Below are 13,640 nucleotides of genomic sequence, written 5' to 3'. Positions count from 1 at the left end.
TATTCTAAAAACTACTTAATTGTACACTTTAAATGGGTAAATTGTATGCTATGTGAAGTGTGGCTCAGTAGAGCTGTTAAAGAAAGTGTGACGTCTACCTGGCTTGGAGCAGCAGTTCTCAAATTCAGTGCCCAGCACAGGCTCTGCAGATGACGCCCACCCAAGCTGTGGGAACCCAGCTGAGGGTGGGGGCTGAGGCTTAAAGTGGGTCAGGGGTGGCTCAGGCATGCTTGCCCAAGGCCTGGGTGCCCTGGGCAAGGGTGAGTGGACTCCTTCCTGCCCATCTGGGACCTGGGGTGAGACCCAGGAACACCACTGCACTGGGTTCTGGAGCTCTCAGGCAGCCTGGGCAGTGGGGACGGGTGGACTGAGGGTCCCCATGGCCACCCCTGCTTAAAGAAAGCAGGTGGTCAAAACTGGCCCTTCGGATAGTCGTAGCTGATTCAACAGACCATGCAGGCACCCTTTGTTCAATTATTTATTTATTGTGGAGTATTTTACATGCAAGAACCCAACTAGAGAGAGGGTATCTGGAAGGAGGGCCAGTGGGGTGGATGGACGCTCTGAGCCTCGGGTGCACTGACCCACCCTCCAGAACCAGCTCTGCCCACAGACACACATGACAGTGACAAGAACACTAAACTTCTGGGACGAGTGGACAGCAAACGCAACATTCAGCACATTCCTCTTTTCAGTAGCCCCCGACAATCCTGAGAATTCTCACAAATTAAGTGCAAACTTTAGGAAATAAATATCCACCCCGCTCTCTGGGAGAGCCTGAAGGTATGGACAGACAGAAGCAGTTCTGAGTCGGGCTGACGCCTGCTCCCTGCGGCTGGTGGCTGCAGGGGAAGCCTGACGTGGACCCCACAGACAGGAAGGGCTGGAGACAGGCATGGGAGAGGGGAGGCGAGCACTTCAGGGGCTGACAGGCAATGTCTCTGAGGTGGAAACACTTCTTTCTGGGTGGGGAAGACTGGCTGTAACCCAAGTGGGTCAGACATCCCCACAGCCGACAGTGGAGAGGCTCCCAGGCCACCCCAGCAGTGCCAGAGGCTGAGGCCAGGCTGCAAGCAAGCACTCCTCCACACTGCTCCTCCTGAGGAGGAGTGCTGCCCAGGGCTGGCCTGGCCCTAGGAAGACCCATGGCCTACCCCGAGCCATCCAGGAGGCTGGGCCCGACTGAGTCAGCTGTGTGTGTGCGGGGCCCAAAGTGGGGTGTGGCAGCGGGAAGGAGGCGGGCAGGAGCGTGGGCATCAGCAGCAGCTGCCCTGTCAACGTCTGCTGCCCCTGGGCCATTTGGAGTCCTTGCCCCAACTCTCCAGCCTGGGGCCTCTCCTCCCCAGTGGCTGGAGTGACAGCACAGGCCCCAAGACCACGGGGTGGTGGGGTGGGGCGGTGGGGGAAGGCCAGTGAACCAAGGCACCATCACTCACATGGAGGCGCTAAAAGACAGAAAGACAGGACAGACGGATGGTCACCTTTCCCTCTGGCCCAGGCCAGCAGCAACCCCCTGAGGCTCCAGAGCTCCTTGTCCCATGCACAGTGGTAAGCCAGCCGGTCATTCTCCCAGCCTGGACACAGCCAGCCTGCTCAGTGCCTGGGGGCTGCCCTGGTAGGGACCACTCTGCCGCAGGCGGGCCAAAAGCCCACGGTGCCAGCAGCCAAACTGCACAAAGTGCCATTCTCTGCTGCCCACTGGCCAAACAGGTAGGCAGGAGGGAATGGTTAGTTTTCACATCTCAGCACACAATGAACACAGAAAGGGTTAAACACATTCCCAAGAAAATATTTTGACAAAATAAATATTTTAACCTATAATCAGGTATAATTAGTGCTTATGAGGAATCCCAGCAATAATTTAGTGTAATTAAGTATATACTGTATCTGTGGCTTCTAACACTCATGGAGAGGCTGGTGGCCCTTGAGAGTCCAGGTTTCCCAGCAGGGCTGCGCCCCCTTCCTGGACCAGGCAGCCTGGGGGCTGTGCTCCCCAGATGGTGGGGAGTGGGAGCAGAGGCCTTGGGATAGGACATCTCGCCAGGGCTGAGCAGAACCCCCTCTGGGGCACCGGGGCTATACTTGCCTCCTGTGCGGGCCTCGAGCACATGGCCCCTCTGTCTACAGGTGGGGCAGGCTACCTCTGGACAGGAGGTGCAAGTAGGTGCTTGAAAGCCACCCGAGGGGTAGCTCCAGACCAGGAAGGCAGGTGACACTTGTCAGCATGGCCAATGACCTCCTGCCAGCCCATAGGGATCCACCACTCCCTGCTGCCCCTGGCACTGGCACTGGTGCTAGGGTGGGGCAGCTCTGGGTGTGGGTATGAAGAACAGGTACCCACGGGGTGACTGGGGGCTCCCCAGGAGGGCACCTGTCTCAGCTTCACACACTGCAGAAGCCCTGTTCCTTTTAGAGCCTCCAGGCTCCTGACCTTCCGGGACTTCCTGTTTCATGAAGCAGGGAGGCTGGCTCTTCCCTCTGAGGACACTGGGTCTGGGCTGCAGTGCTGAGGCTGCGGAGCAATGGCTGCCTGAGGTTCGGCCACCCACCACCCGCAGGCCCAGCTCTGGCAAGGCCTCAGAGACAACCCAAAGGCAGCCAGCCGCCTTCTCCGCAGCTGGAGTGAAACCAGCCGACCTCAGAAGTCTGCACATTCAAGCTGGCCTCGGGGGTTCTGCCTTTGAGAAACATTGAGGAGAGGGGCGGGGGCTGACCAAGCACCAGGGAGCCAAGGGGCCAGGTGTGGCATGTGCTGCCAGAGAGGACAGGGGTGGAATCAGGCTGGCCAGTCTCCACAGAGGAGCTTCCTGGCTGAACCCGAGGAACTACAGTGTGACATCCCAGCTAGTCCTGCCTTCAGCCAGACCGAGGTCTTCTCTCTGGAGGAAGCTGGAGGGCCGCTGGCCTGGCACAGGGTCCTGGGGCGGGCAGTGCCTGCTCTCCACTGAACGTTCCTGTTGTGCTCAGCACAGCCCCGAGCTGAAGTCACCATCCTAAATGCTCCCCAAAGACCGTGTCACTGGTCTCTTCTCCTGTCAAGCCCAGCCCCCTTTCCCTGCTCAGCTGGTGGTCTGGCCTGTCCTGCCACGTGGGTAGGGCTAACTGCACTACGGGTGGGGAACCCGTGCTGACCTAGGCAGTGCATGCTGGAGGGGACAGGAGCACACTGACCCAGCGAGCTGGGCCTGAGACGCACAGGGGTGCGCACAGCTGCAGATTTCTCCTTCTGAGCAACAGCAGCTTGGTGGGAAGTGTGGGGGTGTCTGGCTGGACCAGGGCCTAGCATGACCCATGAGTCCCTTGCCCATGGCCAGGAGACACACCAGTGAGGACACGGGGTGGGAGTACATGTTACCAGCCCCTAGCTGCTCAGCCCTAAGCTCTGTCTGCCTTCAGGATCAGCTTGTGGGGAGAGTGTAAGCTGTGGCCAGGCTGGCAGGAGTCTGTGCAAGTAGGCCCAGGCCTATGCCAGGGAGCAGGGCAGGGGCCTCAGTGCTGCTCGGGCCTCTCTGTCATTTGGAACCTCCAAGCATGTCACAAAGCTGTCTGCTGCTGGCTCTGGAGGCAGAGGCGCGAGGCTGCGATGGGCCAGGCCACAGCCCTGAGTGTGGCCCATGTGCACACCCGAGACACCTCCCCAGGCAAGCCCGAGCACCGCCTCCAAGACAAGCCCCTCCGCAAGCCAGGGCCAGGTGTGTGCGTGTGGGCCTGCGGTGTGCACGTGGCAGTTTGGTTTCTTGGTAGTGTTGTCCCAGCAGCGTGCCACATGGCCACCATCTGTGGGCTGCCTGCTGCCCTCCCAATCGCCCTTCGCCCTCTCCCTGCCCTGGGAGCCTGCAGAGCTCCTTGGTACCAGGCTTGGCTACTGAGCCAGCTCGAGTGTGAGGCCTGGGCTAGCAGCTGAGTGACAGAGAGAGGGTCAAGAAGGTGAGAAGCACCCCCCCTCCGTGGACACCCGACAGAACCTTCTCAAATGCCAAAAAGCCAAGCGTCACAAGGTGACAAGTCCAAGAAGGGAGGCCAGCCCATGGGCGCAGCCACACCCTGCTCTTCCAGAAGTGCCACCAAGCCCCTTTGGGGAGAGAGGGGCACAGGAGCGAGGGTGCCTGAGAAGGTTGCTGAGCCAGGCAGAGGTGAGCGCAGGGCGGGGCCAGGCCTGCTCGTTCTCTGTGGGCAGGTGGAGGAAAGACAGTCCCGCTGGTCTGCTCAGGAAGCACTGCCAAGGGGCTGCCCTGCTTGGGGCAGGGCTGCCCTGCTTGGGGCTGGGCCGCTCTGCCCGCCCTTCCTGGGAGGAAACATGGGCAGAGGGGCCCGTGGTGGGAGGGGTGGGAGTCTCTGTCTGTAGCTGTCCCACCACTCAGAGAACAGAAGGTGGCTAAAGCTGGTCCTGACTAGTGGGAGGCCTGGGAGCAGACACGGTGGCTTTTCCATGGAGACACGGGTGTGCAGGCCCTGTGGAGCTGGGGATGGAGGAGTGGCCAGTGCCTGGTGTCCAGAGGGTGTGGGCGGGGACCCGCCATCTGGGGAGGCAAACCACAGCCCCGCTCACAGGGCGAAGAGGGCATCCTCAGACCGCTCAGGTTTCTTCCGGCCAGAAGGGTTTGAGGCCGGGGAAGGAGCCTCCATGGGGGGCGAGGGGAGGTCGGGAACCATTTCAGCAGCTTTGGCTCTTTCTTCAAGGAATTTGTCAAACTCTGCAATACAAACCAAGGAAGGGTTAGGGTTGGTGAGGGCTGCCCACCAGAGGAAGCACAGCCTTCCACTCCCTGGCCTCAGTTTCCTCCTCTAGGGCAGGCATGAAGTCACCCTAGGAGCAGGTGGGTGGGGAGGGCTTCATAAGCTGCAGTGTCGGGGGAAGGTCCTGGCTGTGCCCAGCTCTCCAGGCCTGTAGGGAGAGGATCTGGAAAACACAGCCTGGAGCACTCATCCCACTGCTGATTTGGGGTTTTGTCCATTTTCCAGATCAGCACTGGGGGTGGGGCAGTGTGAGCTGGAGGGGCCGGCTCCTGATTAACCAGGTAGGGACCATCCCACGTACCCCACCCCTGCCCACCGACAGGGGAGACTGAGGAGATGCCGAGGAAGGCAGTGGAGAGGGGGTAGTGCCCCACTGACAAGGCCTAGGGAGCGGGGTCCTGATGGTTCCCTTCCCACGGAGCTGTCTGACCACAGGGTCTGGCAGACTTGGAGAGGGGACAGGAGCACGGGCAGGTGGGTGGAGTGGGGCAGGATGAACTTCGAGGGCAGGACGTGAAGGGCAGGGAATGTGGGGGTGGCCGCGTGGGAGAACTAAGACCCCGCTGCTCCCATCCAGCCCATCAGCTGAGGCCCCAGAGAGGCTCCTCCCTCTGGCTCAGTGGCCCAAGGGTGCTGCTGCACGCCCTGACAAACTGCGCATGTCTGAGCTGGGCGGAGCACCTGTGGGTGGGGACCCGGTGGCAATCTGCACCCACTATTCACTAGCTCTGGAACCTGGCGGAAGTCACATGTTCTTTCCGACCTCTGTTTCCCAATAAACTAGATAAGAGAAATAACACTTCCTGTATCAGCATAAGACCTGGGTGGGACCAAGCCACCTGTGAAGCCCACGGCTCAGGGCTTGGCACCAGGTGCTCTGGCAGTGGAGGCTCCAAGGCGACGCGGGGGCAGGCCCTGTGCAGCCTGGGGCAGGAGCAGCAAATGGGGGCTGTAAGGCCGTTGGCCAGGCCATACCTTCACTTGTGACACCCTCCTCCAGGTCGTCGCCCTTCTGTGGGAGAAGCAGAGAGAATGGAATTAGGGCACTGGCCCCAGCACTGCCGGCCCAGCCACCTGTCTGCCCATGGCCACCCCAGGGCAGCACTGCCCAGGGGAGCCTGAACAAAATTTCCTAATTTTCCCTGTTTCCAGATTCCTGTGCAAAATACTGCTCTTCTTATTGGAGTAATAGAAGCTTTTTTTTTTTAAAAAAAAAAAAAAAAAAAAAAAAAGCAAAAAAATTCAAATATGTTTTAGGTTTTGATCTTCCAGAAGGGCTGGAAAGATAACTCCAAAAACGGTGCAGGCCGGTTCTCCTGCCTCGGCTGTGGAGGGCGGATCTCGCCTTCCGCACTCTCGAGGCTGTAGGGAGAGGCGCAGAGCAGTAGCCACAGCAGCTGAGCCTGAGCACACGCAGGGTCACGCGTGCCCAGCACAACACCCACTTCACGCCAGCCACGGGGTTTCTGCGAAGACACTGTTCACACCAATAGCTGGAAACTGCACGCAGCCTGGATGTCTCAGGGCCACAAAGCCCACAGCACAGGGCCTGTCACTCAGTAGGTGCTTTGGCAGTGGAGGCTGTGCCTCCAGAAGCCATGTCCCGCAGCCTCCTGGGAGCTGCACCAGCCTCCTCTTGTGGCCCAGATTCCGTCACCTGCTGCCGGCTCTTGAAGGAGCCACGGAGGCTCTGTGCACTCAGAAATTAAAGTGCATCAGACCTGATTTTGTTTGGAGAACACGGTGTGTCTTAAGCTCCTGGGGGTCCCGGGGGACTGCATGGGCAGGGCCTTATCGGGAAGGGGCAGGATGGGGAAGTGACAAAGCCCTGGGCTGGGCTAGGAGACCTGGGTCCTTCCTGGCTCTACCACTGACCTGCTATGTAGCCTTACTGGACACTTCCCTTCCCTGTCTGGACCCTGGGGTCCCCCTTAGAAGTTAAGGACCTTGGTCCTTCCTGCCTTGCTTCTGTGAGAGGAGCACTTTATTTTCGAGGTATCCCCTTGGGAAAGATGTCCCGGGGTGTGTTCTTCCTCCCTGACACCCTGGCAGCTGCCTCCTTTGGCAAGGCATGTCTTTGGAAAGCCTGACCTTCTGGGGAGGAGGCCCCAACCTGAGGCCTGCTGTCCTAGCGTGGGAGAGGCCAGGTCACCAGCCCACAGACAGCCAGGTTGATTGACCCTGTGGTTAAAGAACTCAACAGGCTCTTCTGCTTGGGGATAAGACACCCTGCAGAGTAGGCAGCTAGGAGGGAGATGAGGTGTCTCCAGCTCTGGGGGAGAATCCAACTAGCCCATGACTCTGGGCAAGCCACTTCCCAGAGTGCACTTCTTCGCCTGCCACCCTGACTCCCCACTGGGCTGCTGAGACTGAAAGAACAAAGGGAGGGACCAGCAGGTGTCATCACAGCCACTGCAGCTCCCCTTTCTTGGGACCTGTTGCCATTTTCAGATGCATAGTATCCTCATCTTCCAGCCCTATCTCCGAGGACGGAGACAATGGGTCTTTGGGGCAGGGGTTCTTTTAAATCAAAAATTAGGAAGGCAGGAGGGGGATGACAGCGAATTAAAAAACAAAAGCACCGTGTGTATACTTCACAATTAAAAGAAAAAGAAAACAAAAAACAAAACAAAACAAAACATGCTCCCCCACCCCCTCCCCCGAAAACCAAAGCACGCACACACATCTAAAATGGAAAAGAAACTTGGGGGAAGGCAAGTGTGTGTTTTGGAGCCGGCCAGGGCTGGGTCTGCGTGGGTGAGGGAGGCTGTGCCCAGAGCCTGGCCCCAGCACAGCTGGCCTCCCCAGGCCGGGAGGCCACCGCAGCACCTGCGGCTATGGGCTGATGTCGGGGAGGAGGGGGAGCTACAGAGCTTGCCCAGACCTCCCTTCTCCACCAACCCAGACAGGGGTGTAGCCCCCGCCGACTCTCCCCCAAGGCCTGTCCTCAGAAGAGTCTCTGCCGCTCCACACCCCACACATGAAATATAAAAGTCGAATCTCACCAGGTCCGTCCTGAGCCACACCTCAATGTCGTCCATGACAGAGGGCTGCGCAACGGGGATCTATGGAGGCGGCAAGCGGCGGGCCAGGCAGCCCCCACACAGCCAGCGAGGGAGACAGAACACCGAACAAAGGAAATCATCAACAGCAACCCCAAATGAAACCAAAACGTACACAGAGCAAAAAAACACCACTGCACGGCACACAGGGGCAACATGGGGCAGCCGTATGTGAGATGGCAGATGAGGAAAGCAATGAGGAGCGAATGAGAAGAAGCAGGCTGCCTGGCAGGGCCAGCGGGAAGGAAGGGGGCTGTACATGTTCTTCAAATGGAGAACTTTTTGACTATGCATTTCCACTCTCATATTGCGGGGTCAGCCCTGGGCTGCAAAGCGCCTTCTAACCCCAGGAAGGTGCTGTCATGCAGGTTGATTTTGAACTCAGCCACTGTGATTGTCCACCATCAGGCCCAACCCAGAGGAGGCCAAGTGACCGCCCGCCCAGAGCAGGGTACAGGTGCTCAGGAGGGCGGGCAGCACCAGCCCTGGGGGATGTAGGGGTTGGTTTGCTCAGCTGAAGATATTTCGAAATGCATCCTGGTGCATTTCTGAGTGGAGAGGGGCACTGGAGGAGGTGCGCACTCCCTTGGACTGGGTGTGGCCTGGTAGACAGAGGCAGGCACATTTTACCATCAACAGAAACACAGCAAAAAACGAGGGCTTTGATGACCAAGGGGCCTGTGGGGCTTTAGTCTTCTATGTGTCTCTTTGGGGAAATTAATGAAGCAGCCCTGAAGGCCGCAGCTCCCTTTAGTCTGGCCCTTTCTTCGCTGTGCTCAGTGACTGGCTGTGCTTCAGGAGTCAGAGAAACCGAGTTCAGCTGAGCACTGGGTGCAGCAGCCAGAGCCAGGGAGTTGGTGGCTTCCAGGCGAACTAAGGTGTACCTCGGGGGTGCTCAAATAGCCACCTTGCTTGGGCCACTGTGCCAAGCGCCTCAGGGACAGAGACTCTGAAAAATCCATGTGTCAAATAAGATGTGGTAAGGAGTAAAGGTAACCTTTAACTCCCTAGAAGCCATGTTAATGGAATGTTGGCTCCCAGCCTAGGAAAATGGGGTGATGGCCCTTCATCACCTCCTCACCTACCCTGGCTCTGGGAAGTACCCTCCTAGGGCTCACCATTTCTATAAAAAAATGCCAGCACTGTGTCTATAGCAGGCTTCACCCTAATGCCATGATCTAGGGTAAGACTAATGTAAAAATAAGCAGTAAAAGGAATACCTCAGTGTCTATCAAATGTAAAAAATAACACGACCCTCACAAAGGAAAAAAGCAAAGAACACGTATCAGCAGCAGTGATGTGACAACTCTGGTCCTGGAGGTTGACACGTGCTGCTGCTGGTGGGGGAGGGTGGTTTGGGACCCAGCACTCTGAGCAGGTGTCTGCGATGCCACCAGAGCTCTTCACTCCCTCAGTGAGCTCGGCTGGTCCCTTTCTCTGAGGAATGTACTCTGTGTCCTAACTTCAGACCCAACGTGGGAAGCCCACAAGATCATTTTCAGAAAGGCCCAAGCCAGTCACTGATCAGATTAAGTAGAGTCTGTGTTGCCCATTATTTCTTTGACTTATTGGTGACTTAAGAATGTTGAATTGGGCTGGGAGCGATGGGTTACGTCTGCAATCCCAGCACTTTGGGAGGCCAAGGTGGGCAGACTGCCTGAGGTCAGGAGTTTAAGACCAGCCTGAGCAACATGGAGAAACCCAGTCTCTACTAAAAATACAAAATTAGCTGGGCGTGGTAGCATGCACTTGTAATCCCAGCTACTTGGGAAGCTGAGGCAGGAGAATCACTTGAACCCAGGAGGTAGAGGTTGTAATAAGCCGAGATTGTGCCATTGCACTCCAGCCTGGGCAACAAGAGTGAGACTCCCGTCTAAAAAAAAAGAATATTGAATTGAAAAGGCACCAGGGAGTCTCATCACCCAGACATGAAGCCTAGGGACAAGAAGCATGTGCGTCCTCACTGTGAGGTGGAACACAAATGACGGATCGACGTGCTAACAATGCCTAAGGCGGGCACTACCTTGCCCATCAAAAAGCTGTAGGGCACACACGTGCGATCTGCCACTCTGTGCTTGCTGGCAGGCTTTCCACCTTGACACATTCCTGGAATGGGACATGCCAGTTATCATGCTCTCCATGCCTGTAAGTCAGAATGCCTGGCCTCTGGGAGGACACATGCCATGCTGAGTCCCCAGAACTGAAGCTCAGAAAGTCAGCAGCGTCTCCGGAGAGAAAACACCCCCACATGAGCGGTCAGAATGCACACCAGCCCTTTCTTTACACCTGACCGACTTTTGTTCACTTAGGAGAAACTGAGATTAGATGTCCTGAGCTTTCCAATGTGTTGCAAAAGCTAGAACAAAGACACTAAGGGGTCGGGGGCTTGAACCTTCAGATTTATCGTGTAATTGTTTTGTTGCTGCTGAAGAACAAATCCTTTAAGCCTGGGATCATGCTCTACTTTTCTTTGGAGATTAATCTTGAGAGCCAGCATGCTCAGAAAATAAACAATGACACTTAAGAAATGCCTCACCCCCTCAAAGAGTTTCCCAAAAGTTGGATCATGGGAACCCTTTTCTTCCCTGTTCTAGATTTTTCCAAATAAGTGGTATGTTTATGGAATGGCATCCTCCAGCCCAAGCCCTAGAGGGCACTGGGTGGGGTCCATTTGGACCCTCACACTCATTGGTGGCAGGACCTGGGGTGAGTCGCTTCTCTCTGGACCCCACTTTCTTCACCTGAGAGCTCCCAAATTTCTTCTATCTTAAGAAGCCTCAGAGATCTGGGTGGAGAGTAGGGGACAGAGGTCTGAGCAATGCTTGGCCTCAATGTCCTCATCTGGCACTTGCTAGGTTGTATTTGGTTTTCAATACTAATGACTCAGAACCCTTAACTCCCAGGTTGGTGCTTCTGTTTTCTAATTCAGAAACCCGGGGATATCAGAAATGATTGGAAGTGACTCATTACAATATGGAAGGCACTTGGCCTCAGGGCGTGAACCATGGTGGAGCGGCTTGCTGGCTGACAGTTAAGCTTATGTAACATACACTAAAACTGACTTTCTTGTGGCCGGACACAAAACCTTAGCATCTAAACCTCTTGTCCTGGTAAATAAATGCCTTGAGTATGACAACAGGGCAAAGTTCCTTCTAATAATGTAGGTGCTATCAGAATCAGACTAAACATGGACACTGCTTGGAAAATATGAACTAAAGAAACTGTGGGAGGCCGAGGACGCGCTCCTCATCAGGCCGATGGGAGGGAAGCGGGCCCTGGCTAGAGGAGGGGCACTGTGTTGTTCTAGGGGACTCTTGGTTTCTTCCATGCAGCTTTGGGCGAGTCACCAGGCCCCTGGGAGGCCTTGGCGTCCTCATCTGTCAAACTAGGGGCTGGCCCAGCAGATTCCTAAGGCAGCTGTTGGCTCTGATGTTCATAGTTTTATTTTTATTTTTGTTTATTTTGAGACAGAGTCTTGCTCTGTTGCCCAGGCTGGAGTGCAGTGGTGCAACCTTGGCTGACTGCAACCTCTGCTTCCCAGGTTCAAATGATCCTTGTGCCTCAGCCTCCTGAGTAGCTGGGATTACAGGTGTGTGCCACCACATCCACCTAAGTTTTTTGTATTTTTAGCAGAGATGGGGTTTTGCCGTGTTGGCCAGGGTGGTCTCAAACTCCTGGCCTCAAGTGATCTGCCCACCTTGGCCTCCCAAAGTGCTGGGATTACAGGTGTGAGCCACTGCGCCCAGCCTGATGTACCACAGTTTCAGCATTTTCTTGGGCAATGATCCAAGCTGAAGGCTGGTCTGAGGGATCTGAAGAAGAGTATGAGTTGGAAGAGGGGACAGAAAGGAAGAAGACATGTGAAGAGGGAAAAGGGAAGGAAGCTAGCACAGGAAAGCCCTCCAGTAGAGCCTACAGCCCGAAGCTCAGCCAGGCTGGCTTGGCCGAGGCAGTGGTTAGACTAGCCCTGCCTATTTTCAAAGTCCATAGACAGGCATCTGGGATGTCAGAAGCCACAGGTTTTGATGTGAGTAGCAGGTGAGCCACGCTACTGTCTGCTGATTCTTACTTGGAACTGCAGGCAGGGGCGGCTCTGCCTCAGGGATCAGGAGGGAGGGTTGCCTGCCCAAGGGGGAGAGGGGTGTCTGGTACTCCAGGAGTTAGGATTAACCTTCCAGAGTAAGAGGAGCCTTGGGGGCCTCAAGGTGTGAGTAGGGAGTCCTGCCCTCCAAACCCACACCTGGGTTTTGGCAGCAGCAGACTCTACTAACCTACCACTGCTCCTGTTTTGACTTACGAGGGTATCTTCCTGGCTGCACCCTGCATAAGGAAGACACCCCAAGCTAATCAGCAGCCAGAAGAGGCAAAAAGACCTCACACTAGAGAGGCCAGGGAGAGAGAGCACAAGCCTAGGAGTCTCCCTGAGAGCCGCCCGGCGCTGGCCCGTTGACAGACCTCATTTCTCTTCAGCCGGTAATAAGCCTGGTGGTGGTAGTTAACTTCCACACACCTGAGACCCAGGAGCCTAAGGGCTCCATCAGATGCTCCTCTGCAGCTTCCCACAGCCCCAGGCCCACAAGGGAACCCAGCTGTGCAGTTTTCAATGCAACAGGAACAATTTCTCTAGCTCAGGTGTGCTATTTCCAGAGAAGCCGTGAATCCCTTCCTACGACACTTCAAGCACCACCCCTCTGAGACGAAGTCTAAACGCCTTTGATCTCACTCAATAGTACAAAAAGTTTCCAAGTAAAGAATTTGTACTTGGGAGGTTTGAAAAGACTCAGGGTTTCTACACTAAGGGAAATAAGGCAAAGCAATTAATATTTGTTGTTGTAAAGACAAAAAAAAAAAAACAAGTAAGTCAGGCAAGACACCAGGTTAGCTGTTAGTTACGTTTGTTTTTGGGAAGTTAGAGACTGGAGCTGTCTGTGGGGACCAGGCAGCGGGGGGCAGTCTGTGTGGGCAGAGGCAGGCGCCACCACCAGCTGCCAAGGCTGCCCTCACGGGAGTTTGTATGGGCAGTATCCTTTTTTGCAGGATAAATAGGCACAAGGACACGTGGGCTGGATCTTCCCAATGAGTGGACATGATCTCGAGAAGCCCTGCTGTAAGGGCCCCGACATGTGGGCCAGAGCCCAGCCTGTCCCTGAAGAAGCAAATGAGAGGCCTGGGCCAGCGCATCTCTCTAAGAACAGGCTTGGGGTGCAGTGGAGGAACTGCCTCCTCACCCAGAGCAGGAGTGTGCTGCTGCTGTCACAGGTGGCGGGAGACCTGCCCGGGCTGACAGCAGAGCTGTGCAGAGGGCACCACCCAAGCTGGGTGGCAGGCAGATGCCCCTCACCCCCATGGCTCTGGGTGGTCCTGCATGGCCCAAGTTCCTGCTCACTGGTCACACTTTGCTCAAGCAGGTGGCCCCTGTGCTGCCTGCAGTCTAGGGCCTGCTGGCCTTTCCTCCGGCCACAGCCTGGCATAGCACACTAGGGGCAGTTATGTATTCCTCTCACCCCGCCCCACCTGGAGGGAGAGGCCCAAGTTCCCACTGCTTTCATCATCTTTCCTTCTCTGCGTTTTCTCCAGCTCAGGCTCCACCACATGGACACAGAGCTCAGGGCTCTGAAAGAGGTGAAATGGTCATCCCAAGGCATGCAGCCCGAGACAAACTTCACCTCTCTCCATGCACCAGCATCAGGGCCACGTGAACAGACAAGGCGGGAGAGACCCTTGCAGGGCTGTGGGCCAAGAAAGCTCTGCTACATGAGAACTAACTGCGTTTATAAGATTGAACTCCCATAGGCTTTGTCTTCTTTGATTTCTGTTTTGTGTATTTTTTTTTTTTTTTTT

The 13,640-nt window shown here is 56.0% G+C and overlaps 1 protein-coding gene across 7 annotated transcripts in view; it reads right to left on the bottom strand.

Annotated features, from left to right (window-relative positions):
* Positions 1–465: 465 nt before the first annotated feature.
* Positions 466–13,640, bottom strand: part of TOM1L2 (target of myb1 like 2 membrane trafficking protein) — a 126,525-nt gene continuing 113,350 nt past the window's right edge. For 5 of the 7 annotated variants that reach the window (XM_017514848.2, XM_037733589.1, XM_017514849.2 and 2 more), the window contains 3 exons: positions 7,743–7,802; positions 5,713–5,749; positions 466–4,694 (listed from right to left, as the gene is read on the bottom strand). In XM_017514848.2, the coding sequence (XP_017370337.1) occupies positions 4,546–4,694; positions 5,713–5,749; positions 7,743–7,802 (246 nt within the window). In that variant the 3' untranslated portion in view covers positions 466–4,545. The remainder of the gene's footprint in view (positions 4,695–5,712; positions 5,750–7,742; positions 7,803–13,640) is intronic. The other 2 variants (XM_017514852.2, XM_017514850.2) reach the window with 2 other exon arrangements.

Source organism: Cebus imitator, unplaced genomic scaffold, assembly GCF_001604975.1.
Source record: "Cebus imitator isolate Cc_AM_T3 unplaced genomic scaffold, Cebus_imitator-1.0 Scaffold538, whole genome shotgun sequence".
Classification (NCBI taxonomy): domain Eukaryota; kingdom Metazoa; phylum Chordata; class Mammalia; order Primates; family Cebidae; genus Cebus; species Cebus imitator.
Note: the sequence above shows the minus strand (reverse complement) of the source record. Positions and strands in the feature narration are given on the sequence as shown.